Raw genomic sequence first — 20,722 nt, 5'->3', positions numbered from 1 at the left:
CTAAGGTGAAGGCAGGTAGAGATGAGAAAGCACAGTATGACTGTACTAGTTAGCAAAATAAGTATCAACAGATTGATTCACACTCAGATTTCATACATTAAAGAACACATTTAACAATAGAGACCATTTAGAAATCTGTGTAGGAGTATTCTAAAGCAGCAAAATAAAAAAGAACCCTCAGCTGGTCTGGAATATTCAGTTCACCTTTTTCTAAAGTCACAGGTCTCCTTCACTGAAACAACTCTGGAACAGAAGATTTTTCCTACAGACAAAAATATTTATGTAGTCACATCACAGTTTTAAAAAAATCTCAGTTAAAAAAAAAATTAAATGTCTCATTCTGGAGGCTTCCATTTCTAGAATCACTGTATCACAGATTGAAACAACATTTTTTAAAGAAATTTTACAAACAAGATAACCCGAATTTAACTTTACATTCAAGTTAAAATTCAGTAGGGGGATATCTACCAGAAATCGTATAGGGATAGAATTGGTATACCTAAATAATATATATTTTGATGAATCCCTGAAAAACACTGAAGTTGACTAACAGAAGTTAATACATGTGTCAGGAATTATTTCAAGGTATCTCTTAATCAAGCCCACTATCTGGAGAAAAAAAAAAAAAAACCTGAACAACTCCCCAGATTTGTCTCTTTGGGCAACTCTTTACACATTATAAATTTATTTGCAGAGAAAAATAAGCAGTCCTTAGGAACAGAAAGGAAAGATTTGGATAAGCATTAGTTTAATTTATTAATTTTCAGTTTAATTCTAATTATCCAGAGAAAACTGAAGTTGAAACTGCTTATCAAATCACATGGGCTGAGCAAGCAAAGCACAATCTTTTAGCGATTCTTATACTGTGTTCTGAAAACATTCTACTTTAAGACAGCTCTATTTTTTTTTTGTAACTACAAATTATCAAGTTAAAGTCCCTAACTTTTGTACTAATAAAGGCATAATTACTTTTGCCATTCAGTAAAATAGTTTGTGCATGCCAGACAAATGCACATGAGAAACCTGCTATGATCCTAAACCAAATGTGAAAAACCATGCAGTGATGTACAGCTGAGTATTTCAGAGACCAACAAAAGTGTCTGGCAATCCTGTAGAACTAAATTCAATAAAAATCACCCTTCTCCCAAACCCACCTCAGCAGCAGAGGGAGAGTTCATTCTCATTAATGACCCTGTGACCATGGCACAGCACTAAATCTTATCTTGTCCTATATTTGGCTTTGTAGGATTCTTTCTTATGATTCCTGGACAAATCCTAATCTTGTGCATTTAATCACTATTACTGTTGAAAAGAGTATAAAGATCCCTACTGATATATTTTTAGGTACTTCTAATTTAACAATTATTTGCAAAGTGCAAAAAGAAATCCTAAAAAGCAGGCTAGTTTCAACCAAGGGAGGTAAAAACCCAGAGAGGTTCACAGATCTGTGAAGAACTTGAAACAGTCATCTTCACCCATCTGCCTGATCTCACACAATGCTGCTTGTGTTCACCCTGATCCTGAAGTCTCTGGTGATGAAGGTGGCACAGTTCCCATGCAATCTTCTCTCTCTCACTCTTCTCCATTGAAGTGTTTTTCCTTTCCTTCTAACACAACAGACAAGGTTAGTCCCCTTGCCTCTTCTCTTCTTCATTAGCAGAAGGCAAATACAACCACTCCACTGAAAGAACTTCTTACACTTCCTGGGAGAAACATCTCTCTTCAAGTCTATCACCTAAATGAAAAAAAAAACAAAAAAAAACAAACCAACAAAACAAAACCTCTCTCCTGCTCTGTGTTTTCTAGTAGTCTATTTTTTTCCTAGATCTATGATCATTCTTGCTGATTTCCTCTAACTGCTCTGCCTTGGGTCACCCATTTCTTTGAACTCAAGTGTTCCAAATTACACATTGCTCCTGCTGAGGTTTCACTTATGCTAAATGCAGTGGAAGGATTGTTTTTATATGCCTTGCACAGCATCTTCCACTTTGTATGATCCCAGTATGGTATCCTGCCTCACTGTGTAAGGCTGTTGATTCAAGTTAAGGTTAGCAGACGTGCATTTTGTTCATATCTTCTTGGCAGGACTACTACTTTGAATGACTACTGCAGTCACGTACTGCTTCTTAACATATACTGAAAATGTTCGTGTTCTTTCACAGAGTGGAAATTGGATTTCAGAACTTAGATGAATTGCTGTTTTGAAGGCAAAATGCAAACAAAATGAAAATGATAGCAGACTGTGTCGTGATGTGACAAAAGAAAAAAAAAGAAAAAAAATTATTCCTGCTGCTCAGAGGAAGTCACTGATAGGAGCAGGAGATGAGTATTTATTCCATGTTTGTATAGTAGATGTCCAGAAATCCTAGGACATTGTCTCATGCTCCTGGAAAAGTATTTTGGTGTTAGGCCAAATAGTTTCATTAACCTTTACTCACCAAAGCAGTGAGGAAAGAACTGGGCATTTTCAGACAGCTTAGCCATTGCAATTTTTGATACTTAGTACTTCTATGATCAAACCAGGTCTGCAGAAAGTATTGCTCCACACACGTTTTGCTACTAATCTGTTTCTGAATCACCAGTTTTCAAAGACTGATTTTAAACACAGGTATCAGTGAGTAATCTAAACTCCTTTAAATTACCAATTATGGTATTATGATGTGGATGCTACCTCCTCCCAATCCACGTTATTAACTTTTTGCAACATTTGTATGTATACTAATGAACAGACTCATACTTTTTACACATCCTTTTTAATGAACCTTTTAATAAGGTTTTAGTATAATCCTAACCAATTTTCATTTGGATAATCCAATACTTAAGAGTTTGGCTCCTAAAATATTACTTGGTAGAGGACTCACAATGATCGGATAAGTCACACAAGTGATATTTGTTAACTGCTGGCATTTGTGCATCCTTACTGGCTGTGCCACCAGTTTACAGAACTGGCCATGCCATCCACTTCTACCTGTGATGAGCCATGATAATTTGTGAGAACATAATACTGGTTTTCAATTTTTTAAAAAAGAGCACTTTAACTTTAAAAGAACAATACTAGGCAAAGGGTTTTTATCCCTAAATTATTTTGCTTTTGCAACTATGACCTCGACAATGGTTTTATTATGATTTATAGTGAATGACTTCTTTATATTTTAGACTTCAAAGTAGCATACTAAACAACATAGGAATTATAATCTATATTAAACAATACAGACTTAAAAACCAACCCCACAATCATAGAAAACCATAACTGAATTTCTTCAGCTGTATGCGAGCAAGTGCCTGTGAAGCATGAAACACAAGTAAGTTAAAAATGTCTTGCTGAGAAGAAAAAAAAACCCAAAAAGGTTTTGAGAGGGTTGCAAGGGGTTCGAAAGTTGCAGCCTGCCCAGCAGAGCACTTTTGTGGAACAATGATAGAAATTGTAATAGACTGATGTGGTTTATCACTTCCCAGTTAGGTCCTCCGACAAGAAAAGCTGTGCTGCAAAACCTACTAGCCTTTAGCTCTGGCTTCAAAATTTACACTCCATCTCAAGGTCAATGACTCACAAAAGATTCAATGTTTACGCTTCATCTAGAACATCTCTAACAACCTTGTTATCTTCAAGCAGTCATAACCTACATCACAATATCTACTTATTATCAAGGTGGTATGCTCTCTTATTGCATTCTTAGGGACTGGAACTGTCTTTTTGCATCAGTTTACGGTTAGAAATTTCCATTTTCTTTCCACTTCGAACAAAACTGTTCGAAAAAAAACTTCAATACTAAACAGTACTCCAGCACAATAGCAGTGACAATATAACCTTATTCAAATGATAGTATCAGTACTTTTATGAAGTTAATTGCTTTCCTTAAATTCAAAGATATGCATTTTTTTTTGCTACTGACTGGGGCTTTAAAATACATTATAATCAAAAGACCACCACAAACACTGGTGAAAACAATGGCTCCACAACATATATTAAATCTAAGTATTAAAATGTTCTGATTACAGAAAACATTAATTGTAAAAAGCACTAGAAAATTAAGAAAGCCTATTTTAGTGTAATACTTCCTGCTCATTATGTTCTTATAAAGAACATCTCAGAGCTCTTTAAAATAAATAAATTGAGCATCTAAATAAAATTCTTTAAAACTAGGAGCCCTTAAAATTACCAGTAACAGCCAAACAAAAACAAACTTCTAAATTATCAAAGCACACATGTCCAAAAATTTTAAAAGTACAGGAAGTATTTGGATAGGATAAAAAATAGAAGGATGCTGTATCTATGCCAAGGGGGCCTTCTGCTAGTTACCATCAACCATATTTTATCTCTGTTTCAGCTTGATAAAAGCTGTTAGTCTCACTACTACATTTTTAGGCTCTGAACACACTCCAAAAATTTCTTTCACTGCTGTCACTCAATTACTGCCAACTTGGGGCATTGTAACTTATTAAAAAAGCGTGCACACTGCCTAATACACAGACTTTTCTCACTTTCACTGGAACTGAATTTAAGCTGAATAAAAAAAATAATTACACTTTTCAGGTCAACTCTTTCACTCCCTAGAAATGTCAGCAAAAGTGGCAGGGTGTGACTTTCTGTACTAAGCCTCAAAGCAAGGAAAGGTGGATCACAGGCAAAAATATTATTATAGCAGGAAAATCTACCATGTCAAATATCATTAGCACATCATTGAAAAGTGTAGTAACAAACTTAATACATTAAAATGAATGGCCCTGGAGAAATATATTTCCTGTGGGTTTTTCTATAGGTTAGGATGACTCTGGGTGCTGTGGACACATCAGAGCAAGATCAAAGCATGCCCTGAAACTGGTTTTCAGGTACTATGTTATTCTATATATAATTCCATCCACCTTTTAAATTCAAAGTTCTGCCTCACAAGTAAGGATTTTAAACGTGTGATAAAAACCCCGAGTACTGTTTTTGCTCAGTAATTTTGTAGAAGCAGTTTCCACAGGATGACAGGCATTCAGTAGTACTGTAATCTCGCACATCTCAAAACTTTCCAACAGAGGCCTTACTTACTCTTTGGTTTACACACAGCTGTGTTAACCCTTGCCATTTTCTTTAAAAGCCCTATTTTGACATTGTTTGTCATTTAAATAATACTTTCATTATTTTCATATCACCCTATATGAATGGGCTATAAACAACTCCTCCCTGTTCTGGATTATGAAAAAATACCAAAGGTGAAAAGTCTTTGTAATTTACTACTATGCACTTCTGAGCAGTTGCACAGGATTTGCTTGTGTTGACCTGTTAGAGCACTTTCATGCTCAGAACAAACACAGTAGTTCAAACTGTATCTCCCCAAGTATCTCCTTTTGTGTCACTCATTCACAGTAAGACAGACAAAGTTGGGAAGTCATAAAGAACAAGCTTTTACATGGGGTAAGTGTGTCCTATTCATAACCTTACTTTAAAACTCTTCAGATCAGAGTTACTCAAAGGACTGTTTTCTTATCATCTTTTCCTCCGTATCATGAATATAGACCATTCAGACAGAATATAGCATTTTCTTTGTACAGTAGTGAAAACACTTATCATGGCTATGTTCTATATTTTGTGCAATCCATATTCCTACCTTCCACAGCATTTTGTGTGGTAACTTTTCCACAACCTTAACAAGGTACTTGGCAGTAAAAAAAAAATCCAACAAAACTAGAATTCAAACTGCACTTACGTGTTCCTAAAATCATAACCTAGGGTTTTTACTAAATCCTACTGAAGGGTTTTTATTGACTAAACTTACTTTAAAGGTACATTCATGATCAAAGAGCTTCTGGTCCTCCATACTTCTCTTAGGTCAGAACCACAAGTTATGCTGGCTTTTTTTCCATCTGGCTAGTACAGCTTATCACCTTTATGGCAGGAATTAGATCTGGAGTTTCTAGCATGCCTTTCCCCTGCAAAACTCTTACCTCTACTTGTATTTACATACATAGATACGACAGTTCCTGCAGCCAGTTCAGTCTAACTACTGAGATGACAGAGTTTGCCTTCAAAAAGTGAAGGATTACTTACATTGCTCTTTACAGCACCAGAATCAGGTATCTGGCCATCTTGGAAAGCCAGCAAATGAAAAAAACCAGGCTAGTACCAGAAGGACAAATTTATAGCTATAGATAAGAAAGAAATCTAATATAGTCTGCCCAGAAGCTGATGCATTTTCATCCCCCAATGTGTCATATACATGCAGATAAGTAATCACCTGCAAATTATACTCCTCAATATATTACTTGAATTACACCATTCTACATCAGTTATTAATTTACTTAAATGAGCTGGAATTTTAAAAAGTCAGAATATTTCTAAGCTTAAAAAAAGCAGAAGAAGCTTTTCAGCATTTGTCCCTGGTTCAACTATCAATACATTCCTCCCAAATCACATGTCCTCCTCTATATGACATTTGCTTTCCATGACATTTGAAAGAAATGGTCTGTTTTGACACCGTAACTTTTTACCAAATGTACCTGAAATTTGCTTACAGATACAAAGGTCACTTGAAGAAAGTAAAAATCAGCAGGCCCAGGTAAGCTTTGTCTCCTTAAGCAGCTACAGAATATCAACAAACCAATGTAATTTTCTTGTTATTGTAAAATGTGCAACACAACTTGCATTTTCTAAACTATTTTTTCCTAGAGACTGTAGAAGCCATTTTGCCTATCCACAACTCTAAAGCACCACTTTGTTTCCAGCTTAAAAGTCAATATGCAAGATAAAGACACATGTATTTCTGGTACTGTAATTAAACATATATTCCACAAGACAAGGACAAACTTCCCAAAGGCACAGAAAAGGCCTGAATTGATTTCATACCCTGTAAGGTAAAGATACAAATGGTTAAAGATCAGTACTGAAACATTCAATTTAGTCCTGAAGGGCTCCAGAGGAATAAGGAAGAAGATTCAAATTTGGAATTTCCCTTCGGCAACAGTTTTCACTGCCTGTTAACTGGTCCAAGAGTGCCAAGTAAAATTATTCCACGTACAATGATGTAGAAATGTCAGGAAAAAAAAGAGTCTGCTTCCATTGCTTCTTGTGTCTGACAGTTCTGCAGCAGGTAAGGCAAAAATATCTCACTAAAGCATCACTAATCATGTAATGCAATTTCATGCCTACAAATCTTCATCTGCATTGCACTTGCCTGTCCGTAACGTATCTTGTGGCAGTTCAATAAGGACTCTTAGTTTTTTTCCATTTATTTTTTGCACCTTGTACTTCTCTCATACAGAAGATTGATGATTTTGGATGCCTACGATGATTTTGGAATGCCAAATTCAGAAACTCTACCTGCACTTCCTCTAGGCAGCAACAGTGTCTGAGTACTTGTGTCTAAGTGCAGTCATACTATTGGCTTGGTAAATTAGCAAAACCCTTCTCACAACAGATTTTATTCCACCTTGACCTTGCCTTTAAACTTTCAACAAAGACCGCAATTACTCTTGTTTCAAAACCAGATACATTCATTAACAGAGAAAAAAAACCTGTTGTCAGTATTACTGCCAGTTTTAAACACCAAGGTTGTGAGACTTGGCTTTTATCACCACACAGGATTAATTATTTTGAGAATTATTTATAGAAAAGAAATACTGAGCTAAAAAAACCTACATTTAGGTTCCACCAGACAAAATATTAAGTCAGTACCCCCAGACACATGGATATAGTCAGACTTTTTGGAAACAGTTGCTGAAGATAATGAAAGGCTACAAAAAAATTACAGATAGTGCTGAACTTGACAATCAAGCAAATGGGGCTTTGAATAAAAAGCAGTAGTCTGAGAAAGGGATATTTGAAAAACCTGTACCTGGAATAGAGTTTTCTGACCTTTCCTTGCACCCCTACTTGCACTTAAATCAAGCAAATAAATGTGCTTTTCACTTGCAATCAGAAAAATACTCATCAAATGTTCTCCTATTCAGCACTCCATCTTTTCATAAATTGTAATCTAACAGCATTGTGTGATAAAAGATTATCTAATAACTTCTAGGACTGATTCAGCATTTTTGCTAAACACTGGTTGCTTGGATAAAATTTTTCAAGTGTTATCTGTTGATCTCGCATATTACATAAATCCTGGACTCTGTACTATTTTTTCACCATCCTTAAAATTTCTTACATGGCCTTGCATTTTCTTATAAGTCCTAAGGTTAAAGATGATCAACATGTAAAAAGCCATGAGAGATTACATTCTGATTCAAAAATTGCTTGAAAAGACACAGCTTGTGAATTAAAACAAAATACAGTATTTTCACTATCTTTAAAGACTGATTTACAAAATCACCAGGAAGTCTCACAGTAAAGGCCTAAACACAACTGGAAGAACAGCCTGAGTACTTTATTTTTATTTATATTTTCCATTTGATTTCTGTACTTAGCACCTTCAGCAAAGAATGAAAAATAGAGGCCTATAGCTTAAGGCTTGGGTATATCATCCCTGAGATATTGCCATTACACAAATGTTTCATACTGAGGTCTGTAACAACTGATGATCCAGTAGAAGTCTATCTTTCATTTTTTGACCACACAGTTTCCAAAAACGTTTTAGGGAATACATCACCTTTTTCCTCAGGAAAAGGAAATGGCACCATGTCATTCCTCTCATCATACTGCAGTCAAGATACATTGCAAAAATGTCCTGCTGCACTTCAAAGATTTGGTATTACACCGCATTCTTCACACTGCTCCTTATTCTTTGGGAGCTATTTGATCTTTCATATTCATCTTACACCTGCTCCCACATAGCCCACCCCTTGCACCTGGCATCTCTTCTCTTGATTTGTCATGAGCTGGATTTTAGACTTTGAAAGACCAGTAATTGAATTTTTCAAGACAATCAAATGGTGAAGATACAACACATTCACAGAATGGCTGAGCTGGAAGGCATCGCTGGAAATCATTTGCCAGCTCGTTAAGGGTGTGCTCTCTCACTGTTCAGGTTGCTAATCATGATGATAAACAGCACTGAACTCAGAACCAGCCCTTGGGACACTGCACCAGTGACTGGTGTCCAGCTTAACTTCATGGCACTGGTCACTATTCTTTGAGCCCTTCGACTCATTCTGTTTTCAATGCCCTTCACTGTACACTTCCTGGTGTGTACTTCATTAGCTTGTTGACAAGGATGGATGGGATGCAGAGCTGAAAGCCTCACTGAAGAAAGCAACATCCACCACTGTTAGCCCATCCATTGAGCCAGCCATTGAAGGCTTTCAGGCTGGCCAAGCACAACCCGCCCTGCATAAAAATCCACTCTTGATCACCTTGGTATCTTCCAAATGTTTCAAAATGGCTTTCAGGAGGATGTGATCCATCACCTTTCCAGTGATCAAGGCAAGAGTGACTGGGAATGTAATTTCACAGACCCTCCTTGAAGACTGGAGTGACATTTGCTTTCTTGCCCTCAGGAGCTTCCCCTGACGGCTATGACCTTTCAAAGAGAGTGGTCTCACAATTATTTGCATATATGAATATGAAGCACATGATTTGATACATCTCTACAGGTTTCTCTATGATGATCTCAAAAGATCTCCCACTACTTTTCCAACTAGAAGGCTGGTAGCACTGCAACAATATGCTCTACCTCTACCTTTAAATCTACATTTGTACAAAACTGACAGGCATTACTCAGTCAAAAATTTGACCTAACAGGCTATTTTTTCAGGGCTTTTTTTGGTTGCTTCTCTCTTTTTCTTTTTGTTTTTTTTTGTTTCTTTTTTTTAATCACTGCCATGAGCACCAAACACTAAAATTTTGCAGTCTCTTTGATCACTTCTACATTTTCATTACTTACTGGTTTGAAAGTGTAATCTAATACATTAAGAAAGTGCTAAGAAAGGCAGGCAAGGGAGTAGTCATGCTCTCTGTAAACAGAAAAATTAAGAAACACTAGATATTATTTTAACTATGGAATATTTACAACTATAGTAAAGTTCAATTCACAGGAAAGCATGTGATTACAAGTACATGCAAGAAAATAAAGTTCTGCCAGACACACTGTTCTTTTGTGAACTCACTGAAGTACACACCAAATGAAAAACACCTTGGAAACAAAAATCTTGGGCAATATAACAGCTGACAACCAGAAGAGTGATTTGGTTTGGATTGCTGGGAGCTTCTTTCTCCTCTGAAAGCAAATCATCAGCAAGTCATTATAATACCTTTTGGGGAATAACACCTATAATTTATAGAGTAGAAAATCACTCTACTTTTTAAAGCTGTGAATTTATTTATAGCAATGTTCACTATTACTACTTTCTTCTTCTTAAGGATTTAGGTTCCCTCTTTCAAATGACTTTGGAAACTTTATAGAAAGACAGAAGACCATTCCTGTATTTCTGAAGTAATCCTTAAATATTGACAGGGAGATATCATTGGATTCTAGAGTTCTAATGAGAAAAATGGTAAATTGCCAAGGTAAAAGTTCCATATATTTAACTTTGCCTAAAGCACACATTTCAGTGATTCACTTTATGGAGCCTGGAAAATGACTAAGATTTGTCCACAAAAAAAGACTCTGGCAGTGGCTTTTCCTGATTTATTGTTCAAAGAACATCTTTAATGTTCTCACTAATCCCAAACCTGGTAGCAGATATCCTTGGGTAGAGTCCAGACCTCAGAAAGCTATGTGCCAACTGTATTAAAGCCTGACTACCTCAAAACTTACTAAAAGCCAGTGCTTGTCCCACAGCAGACCTCAAGCTGAGCTGCACACTAGGAATGCCTTCCCCAGACTCCAACAGTGCCAGTCTGCAAAGGTTCACACACACGGTGACACAATCCCAGTCTAACTAGGACGTGGATGGTATTGATAAGGGCTAGGAGACTGTTAATTCCTTTGGCAAAGGACAACAGGAGAAGAATGGGAAGCAGAAGCCCAGCACTCCGTTCTCCACTTCCATACCTCACTTGCCAAGTGGCAATTCATCTGTTCACCACCCACTCACACCATGCACAAAGAGAGAGGGAATGTAGTCTGAAGATTCAGGAACAAAAATAGTTTTATATTAGTGTCCCAGCTGCAGTACTACAATACATGAGAATTCCTCTAGGTTTTTTTGTTGGGTTTTTTTCTGGGGTGGTGGTGGTATGCTTTTAAGCACTGCTGCACCATGGAAGTATTTGTTATATAAGCTTAGGTGCCAACTCCATTATTAATGCAAATTGCAGACTAATCTTACTTATTCTCACCACATAGAAGCTGCAGAGGGGTGCTCATCTCTTACCTGAGACTGGATCCTGACTGTGTAGACAGGACTACCACCAAAAAAATTAAACAAAGATGCATGCTCAAATGCTAACAGACATGGCTTAGAAGTTATTTTAGCATGCAAAGGGACCTCTATTTTGAGCCTGTTACTTTAAAAAACCTTTCAAGCATGCTGTGAAGTGCATGCTGTTGTCTCCCTTGTTGTTGAGGTTGCACATTGGTCATAGATCTGTTTTCATCAATCTTATGCTTATTTTGAATAAAGGAAGAAGCACCATATCTGCATATTATAAAGTGGAAAAAATACTCAGAAAAGAAGTCAGCAAAATGCAGTATGTTTCAAGCATGCTTGATAACTAAATTCAAAATATTATTAAAACTATAATTGATGCACTTTGTGGTAATTATATGAAGTGTTCTTATTTCCTTCCTGCTACAGTCAGACCATGAATAAACAATCTGCTTTCAACTGCTCTCAGCCATGAAATTTAAAGAAGCTGAAGAATATGCAAGTCAAGTAAGAAATTTTAAAAGGGCTGGCACTTGTTTGTTGAAAAATTTCACTGGTACATTTCAAAGACTTATGGAAAAGCTAACTACTCAAGTACAGTAGTATTCAAGGCAGTATTCATAGGTAAATACAATCAACTTCTCCCTGCTTTGACAGAAATGGTGAATCGGCTTTCATGTACACAGTGAAAGAAAAACAGCGTTAAGTACTTAAGTTACTGCAAAGATTTGTACACATTTCCTTCATAAAAAGCACACCATGACTACAAACCCCACAACACACAATTACTGCCTTCCAACAGATTTTACTGTTTCGTACAGAAATACAGTCACCTTATACAAACCTTACATGAGCTGAGATTTCTTGATTTCCACAACGTGAAGACAAATTTCAGTCTAAGTTCATGTGATTTTAATAGCCACTACATTTTACTGCCTGGCTTGTAGGTACTAGTGAGAAAGGAGTTGGTTTATGCCAAATTTTGTTTCCGGTTAGAGAAGTGAAAATCTCGAAAAACCTCCAAAAAATTACGTACCTTAAAGCTAACTTGACTAAAACATCTTAAAAAAAAAAAAAACACCAAAAAAGAAGCCAAACAGAAAACTAATCCAAACCCAGAAAAACTGCACTTAGAAGGTCATTACACAGATAATTCATACCCATTAAAAAATTCCTTATTCCTTATCCTCTGAGAAAATAACAATTTTTGCCAACTACTACAGTCTTCAGCTCTCTACCAGCCCCACGCACCATCACTCTTACAGTACAAAACATGAAAGCAAGCACGTAACTTAAGCAGCTCTGTGGGTGTATCTAAATCCAGGAAAACATAAAACATCTAGAAACTCCAGCAATACCTATTGTCTAAAGGAACAGCAGGAAAAACATAGTAAATCTGTCCAGTCAGAGCAAAAACTGATGATTTAACACTGATATTCCTGAGTAATAATGTTACAGGTACCCTGGAATAGAAAAATCACATCTAAGCATTAATACCAGTACAATATTAATATGATCAGTATGAATCATAATGTTAGTGAGGTCCCAATTCTCAAGCTTAACCAACAGGACCCTGTCTTTCCAAGACAAAACACTAGGTAGAATCCCTTCTGTTACTCAGGTTATTTCCAGACCCTGATAAAAGAAAGAAAGCATCGGCAGGTGCAGTTCTGTCTTTTGTTTTGCAAGAAACACGTGCCTTCTGAATTGAGCTCAAACTGGACAGTTTCAAAATAACAAGTCCAAAGGTTTCCATAGACAAGGTGGCGCAGGCAGCCCCTGTACAGCTCTTCTGGATTCTCACCAACACAGCTTGACAAGGTTCTGGTGGGAAGACCTCTCAGTCTCTGCCTCAAGCTTTTGGTCTCTTCCTCAGATTATCAAAAGATAGAAAATTGTGATGGTGGATTTTCTGCTGGAAGGAAACTTCATGCTGGACTGAGACCACCAACGCATTTCACAGAAAATAAGATGGCAGTAGTTTTTTTTGCAGTTGCAAACTTACACCGCATTTTGGCAGCAGCCCTAGATGTGAAAGGCTCTGTAATAAATTACCAATCTCCTGAGCCATCCAGTTAACAACATGCATTGTTTCCTTTTAAGCATTATTTTAAGTTCATAAATTTTGTGAAACTGTAGCAAGTAAAACATCAGAAAAATTTAGATTCTTGATGACAAATCATTTGCTTCCTGTATGCCTCTTAAGAATATAATAAAGTTGTCTAAGTACGAACACGCACATGTACAGGTATTTCCATATTATGTTTTGCTCCACTACTTCATGAGTCCTGACAAAGCCACCGGAATCTGATTTTTTCCCCTCCTGCTGAGGCTGTTGTTCCATCGCTAAAAGCAGGAGCAAATCAAAACCAGCCACACAATCACCGCAATAAAGCAAAGTTTCGCTGCATTTCAGTCTTAAAAATGGAGTTTATCAGAGTTATACCTTTTTCCTACAGTTCAAATGGAGAAACTGGCATTCTGTAAAAGCATTTATCAGGCTTGAAAATAGACGTCAAAAAACTAGTCCTTGACCACATTTCCAGGAACACTATTAAAGCTATTTCAAGGACAAAGTGACTCTGGAGGAGTAGTAAGAAAGCCAGACTTATTCCACCAAACACAGAATACCACTGGTAATACTGAATCATTAGGAATGGAAGCTCAAACTAATGATACTTCTAGTTACTGAAATTTCATTTGTGCTTGAGAGTATCACATATAGGCGGTACACTTAGAAGCAAATTGGAAAAAAGAATGCTATCAAAGAGTAAGACCTATAGACAAGTGGACTGGAGAAACTACCCAATTTCAAGATAACAGACAAAAACGACCAGTTAGCCGTGGGTATATTTTGAAGGCAAATATATAAGAGTTGGTGAGATTCACCAGTTGAAAAGAATTTTCTGGTTAAAGACACTAACTCAGTTTAAAAATGTTTTTCCTTATATTGTAGTTTGAATAAATATTAGTTTACCTGCAGAAATCATCTGAAGGTGGCATGGCTATAGTGCCGGTAGATTATGAACATTAGGAGAAACTAATGCTTTCAAAAGTCACTTTCCTACATTAAATTGATAATTTCAGGGGGAAAAAAGGGGTTTTTTTAGCAGTTCTTATGGTAAATCATTCTCCCCCACCTATATCAAAGGTGTATTCAGTTATTTATCTTGCCTGCAGTGATACTACTAGAGGCATTTTCTGTACCTCAACAAGCCTATTTAAATGAAACCATTTAAATGAACCATTTAAAACAGTTTCTTTAGAAAATCAAAAAATAACAACAGCCATCTGATACACTTGCTCTCACGAGCATATCAGCTCACAGCCAGCTTTTAAAATTCACTCTACTAATTGAGGCCATCTGACTGCAGTGTAAAAATATATATTTATTAGAACATGCTTTTAGCACCAAGATTTTTGTTTCCCAGTGGTTTTTCATTGAAAAAAAAAAAAAAAAAGCCACCCTTGCCCTCAATCACCATCCCAGTGCTAAAACCCATTGTGGATCCACTTACCAAATCCCTGTGTAACACCCAGTTAGCATGCAGGTAGTGAATACCATCTAGGATCTGATATAACAGCGACTTCACCATTCCCCGAGGTAACTGAACTGGTTTCTTGTTTGCTTTAGAAGCCCTGTGAAACTTGATTATATGCTGCAAAAGGGAAAAAGAAATGAAAATAAAACAAGTGCAATGTTTACACAAAAAGATTGCCATCAACTCCTTACACAGACTTCTTAGGGTTTTTTTCACTCTTTCATGATTTGTTTTCCAAACTAGAAACATGTGCTTTAAGTACTAACAAATTAATCTTGTCTTGGTGAAGTGATCACTGTCCCAAAGCAACCTCTCAAAAATTAAAACAATTTTTGCTGTGGTTTAACCCCAGCAGGCAGCTAAGCCCTGCAGAGTATGAGGAATACAAAACCAATACAACCATCAAAGCACATTTCCTTGCAGATCACTGATCTTTTAGGTTTTAGAGGCATTTTTGTCTGGGGAGTCTTTTTGTTAAGATAGGCTGATACCCTGTACATCAAATCATAGAACTTGAAGTGTATTACTTCCTACATTATTTTACTTCTAAGTTTTCTCCTACAGTAGTAACTGCAGCATCCAAGACCGAAAGCCAAGCGGAAATTTCTGCAAACTGTATTAGGAATTTTATACATTTCAATCAGAAGCCCAGAGTTATTCCTTCTGTACTTACTATACCCTCATAGCACAATACTCTCAAAACAGAAGCTGTAGACAGAGCAAGTCTACAAATCTGTCCGTCTGAAAATCAGCCATGAAAAAAGAAGCTTTAGCAATTCTGAGTTTAGACACAAGCAGTGATGTCTGGCACAAAGGAGGACCCCAAAAGGATCTGTTGTCTCAGCACTTGAATCCCAGGTGTCACTAAGCTCAACAGCAAGGTGTGCCACAGTCATGGTAACCATTTCCATGTCTGTTTCCTTCAAACAGAGGCAATTTCTAGAACAAGCTTCTTAACGTATTTACACTTTTTTTTTCTGTAATGGTTTGCACTTGTGTGATCATCAAAACAGCCCAATTCTTGTCTCCCAAAACCTGGCACCAACTTCTATCATGTGCTCTTCCTACGTTCAGGACCCCTTATGTTCCAGATGTCAATTAGCTCAACTATTAACTCAACTATTTTTCCCTTTGGGAAACTGCCTTTCCTCTCCTGCCACAGCCCAGCTCCATGCATGCCCTCCTTTGCTTCAGGCAGCCAAGCTTGGCTTTCCTGTGAGGAACAAGCACATTTCTGCCCTAACAATGGTAAACACAGAGATGCACAGAGAATGCACAGCATTGATGAAAAGGCCACAGTACCTGCACTGTCAGCCAAGTACCACATGTAAAAGTACCCCTCAGCCTTAGCCACAAGTTTCACACCTCCTCTCACTTCTACCAACTCCAAAACAAGTGTTATTTTCATACAGTGGACAGAGATGCAACTCTTTAGAGACACACAGAAAAACAGATGGTTGTCCTAGACTTCTTTTGTTCCTGCTCTAATACCCTCTGTATTATCTGGCCCTTTCCCAGCCTTACTTAAAACCTGCTGTGATAAATACACACAGGGCTGGAGCATTTGATCTATAGCTGGCTCTCTGGGGCACAGAGCCAGCCCAGTCACTGCAACCAAAACTGAGATACAGTGAACAACCAGGAGCTGGTACAGCTGAGGAATTCTGGAGTTCATACAGGTATATGCATGTAAGCATAAAGGTCAAAATTGAAGGTCATTCTGAAGTTACTTACAAACCAGTGTTTCTGTGGTGATTCAGGTTACGTACAATGCAGAAGCAATGCAGAAATGTATAAATACAAACAAGGACAGGTCATAGTAATGACACCCCTAACAAATACAAAGCCTTGTAGCACCTTCTGAAACAAAAAAATCCTCAGACATTCCTAGACCTCTGTAGCTTAGCATATCATAAATATGGGAAAGTAGTAAAAAAAAATAATGCTCTTATTTTTCCATCATATTAAAATAAAAACTGACTGCACTCCATTTCCTCAAGATGATGCTGCTTGTTTGTCGGCCTTAACAATGTCTCACCATTTTAGCTATTTGCTAATTTTTTTGTCTCTAATTTTATTTTGGCAACCAAACCTCAATACCAAGTATCAGAACTTCCAAGGCAACTAACTGTCAGAAAATACCTTTCATTTAGCTTAGCAGAAAGAAAACTGACACACTCATTTTTACACAAACGCTATCAAATAATTCCGAACTATAAGGAACACCATTTTCAAAAGAAATTAGTTTTACTTTGATTTGTGCTAAGTGACATACTGACGAAGAAACAACTCAATTCATACTGTGCAATTCTCACATGTACACATTCATAAAAATTTCTATCTCGTTACAAATTGTTTCTGTTGCACCCCTTGATAAGAATCTTAGCATCTTCTGAGATTGGCACTTGTAGCATTGAGAGCAATGCTCCAAATGTATGTCAGCATCAATTTGAGGCACACACACTAGTTTTTTCAGGAAATCAAGGCTGTGTGGCATTTTTCATTTTTTACCACGCTATTTTATTTTTAAGTATTCCAAATGGATATTAAGATTACAAATATTGAGCTAACAGAGGAATACAGTATGTATCTTAAAACAAATTTACTTTGCCTCCAACAGGTTTATATTTTAAAGCTCTATCTTGCAATTAGAAATAAATAGCTTTCTTCCCAAATACATGGAATTTCTGCAGACAAGTTGAGAAAAATTCTCAAAAAAAAAAATTCTACCCATTGAAATGTATGAATTAACTATACAGTGTCACTATTCTCATTTTATGTATTCACAGATGACAATCAATGCAACTAAAACACTGAACCGCCCTATTCAGAAAATGTTTGTCATTTTTCAAAGTGAACTCACCTGTGTAATCAATATATTTTCCTGCACCCTATTTTAGTTGTAATAGGAGTTTATATCTACATTTATTTAAGCAGACTTCTAGCTACTTAGAGCTGATTTCTGCAGACTTTTTTGCAGTTTTTTATCTTGTTTAAGAAACCACAGGTTAACTGTGTGGTGAGTTTACTTAAAATTTTCCATTGCTTGTCCTTTAGTACTGAAAATGCTTCCAACAAACATGGAGTAAGCAGTTATACTGTGTTTAAAAATGATGTGTCTCCCCTGTCCCTGTCCCTTTGCTGCAAGTAAAACTCTAAGCCTAGTACCTACAAACAATTCACCTTACCCAGAGGTCATGCTCAGCGTAGTCAAAGAGAAGCCACACTTTCCTGTCAGCATGAGAAAGGAACACCTTTTGCAGAGAAATGACATTTGGATGCTTGAGCTCCCGCAGCAACTGCAAAAGAAAAAGTCCACAATGGTTACATACATACAACCAGAACTGGGATACTTAGAACACAAACAACAGAAGTTGAAATCTGCAAGCCATAGAATACCACTTTTTTTTTTAATGAAAGTCCCACTCATTAGTTTCAAAACAAAGCTGAAAGCAGGTCATAACCCCCTCAGGGCATTCACATCCTACTCATTTTATAAAAGCTCAACTTTATGTAAACCTCATTATTATCCAGGACTGAGATGACTCTCTAAACAGCCAGCTGTGGCATCTGCCCTTTCACAAAGGCTATAATCTCCAACAGTCCCATTTGGAGTACCCTGTTTTCTCCTCACTTCCAATTATTTGAAAATGCTGCATTTTGGTTGCAGTAATTTGAGACTGAATGGGATGGCTGATGTACAGCCTGTCAGTGCAGTCAGCTAAACCAAAATGTGGTTTGTAAGGTAGACTGCTCATCTACAAGGACACCACTCTCTACAGAAGAGGGCCCACCTTCTTGCCACAACAAAGATTACACCAGTTAGTACATTCACCGAAGCCACCCATAACACAGCACCCAGGTCAAGAAAAAAAACCTATTCTGGATGCACAAAGGCTGGTGAAAGGTAATCTGGTACAGAGTTCTTGAGCTCAAACACATCAGGGTACTAACAGCAAAGACAGCCCTAGCACAGGGACACACCTGGAACTTCTTTCAGCAGCAGTGAGCCATTAAGCCAGCTCAGCTGCTTCAGAAGCTATAGTCTGAACCCCACCAAAAGGAAAACAGATGAGATACAGCACAACTGAATGCACACAGCATCAGCCTATTTGAGCTCTACCTATCATGTTACAATAATATTGTACTCATTCAATTACTAAGAAACAAAAGCTTTACCTAAGCAAACAGCGGTTAAGTGCGACTACCGAAGACTAGTCAAAATCCTGCCAGTTCAGTGTGCCAAAAATGACGACTTTTTTATTAAAATTAATGTTAGGGGCTTTTATTAAAAAATGCCAACAGAAAATTAAACTACTCTTTAAACACAGAATTTACTTCAGAAAATCTATTTTCAACAAAATATAATTTTTCTACTACGTAACAGAGGAAACAAAAAAATTCATTCCTTTCTATTTATACCTTTGTTGTAAGTGCTGAAATTTTAGCTTCTACTGAGATAGTAAAATGGAAGTATATATATATATGTGTGCCTGTTTCCTTCTCTCCTATTTAATTTGAGACAGACTTGCATTATGACTCACTGACCAGCCTTCAGTGTGACATTTCTTGGAAAAAAAGGACCTATAGCCCACAGAAATTTTACCTCAAGTATAAGATCAAACAGGGAGATAGTGCAGAGGAGACAAAGCAAGAACATAAATTAATGCAGAAGGTTTCAGAGTTTCAGCATGGTAAAACTCTTAAGATTTATAAAAGCACTACATCAAGGCACTGTAAGGCAGGATCCACAAGTATGAAATTCTTTAAGTGCCTGTAATTCCTAGAAAGAATAAGATCCATAAGGGAAAAACCAAGAAATGCTTATTAGCACTTTTTTATCAATTACAGGTGGGGACTGACTGTAGTAATTTAACCCCAGCCAGAAGCTAAACCCCAGAGAGCCACTTGCTCACCTCTCTCAGTCACATATGAATGGAAGAACAAAAATGCAAGATAATTTGTGAGTGAGGTAAGACAGTTTAGTAAGTGAAAGAAAGAGGAATAAACACCACATCCACAACAAAAACAAACAAACAAACTCCAGAAAACAAAAAAAACCCCCCAAAACAACAACAACAAAAAAAAAACACACAGAAGCAAGCAAAGGCAATCACGTACAACTTCCCACAAGACTGATGCCCAGCCAGTTTCCTAGCAAAGGCTATCCCTCCAAAGGGAGGAGAAGCAGGAATGGGAAACAGAGAAAGCCCAAACACAGTAAGAAATAGCCAAAGTGCTGCTGTCTTATCAACACTGCTTTAGTCACAAATCCAACATGCTCCACCATACAGGCTGGTATGGAGATGAACTGCATGCCAGACAGGCACAGCACAGCATCAAACACCAGCCTCCCAATGGTGAATGATGTTGCAGGGTTTAAGAACACACTGTGCCAATCCTTAGAACAAAGTAATTTTTCTTTAATCAGCATAAATTCACATATTAAATTTATGCTAAACTTTTTAATTAACCCTACCAGAATAATACATGACAGTTCAGCAACTGTATGTCCATACCAAAATATTATACTGCCTGTGACCTAATGGACACATCTGTACCAGATACAACAAACTATTCCTTGATGAAAGATGCAGATACTGGTCAGAGTTCTAAAAATTAATGTAACATTCCCTTTTGTCCTTTATGATCCCATTTTAAGTCTCTCCTATTCCTTATTCCTGGGGTAGCAGATATCATCTACCTCATCTACCTAAAAAAAAAATCTAACCTATTCACATGAAATGTGAGTCAGCGTGGAGAACACACAGAAAACTTATCACCAAAGCTGGACACAAATATGAGAAACTTTTAAGTAATGCAGCAGAAGGATTCCCTGTCTGTGTAGTGAGGCAACATAGACAGAATTCTCCCTTATTTGTTCTAAGGTAGAGTTTGCAGACTTTGAGATTGACAGCATTTCTTGCTTTTTTCTTCCCCACTCCACCTTG

At 37.1% G+C, this 20,722-nt stretch overlaps 1 protein-coding gene across 2 annotated transcripts in view; it reads right to left on the bottom strand.

The window, feature by feature from the left end:
- The window catches only part of CDK8 (cyclin dependent kinase 8), a 74,804-nt gene that overhangs the window by 22,567 nt on the left and 31,515 nt on the right, over window positions 1–20,722 (bottom strand). For both annotated transcript variants that reach the window (XM_062487611.1, XM_062487612.1), the window contains exons 3-4: window positions 17,960–18,070; window positions 14,748–14,888 (exon numbers count right to left, since the gene is read on the bottom strand). In XM_062487611.1, coding sequence (XP_062343595.1) covers window positions 14,748–14,888; window positions 17,960–18,070 — 252 coding nt within the window. The remainder of the gene's footprint in view (window positions 1–14,747; window positions 14,889–17,959; window positions 18,071–20,722) is intronic.

This window comes from Cinclus cinclus, chromosome 2 (genome assembly GCF_963662255.1).
Source record: "Cinclus cinclus chromosome 2, bCinCin1.1, whole genome shotgun sequence".
Taxonomy (NCBI): Eukaryota; Metazoa; Chordata; class Aves; order Passeriformes; family Cinclidae; genus Cinclus; species Cinclus cinclus.
The sequence above is the reverse complement of the archived record's forward strand: the minus strand, read 5'-3'. Positions and strand labels throughout refer to the sequence as shown.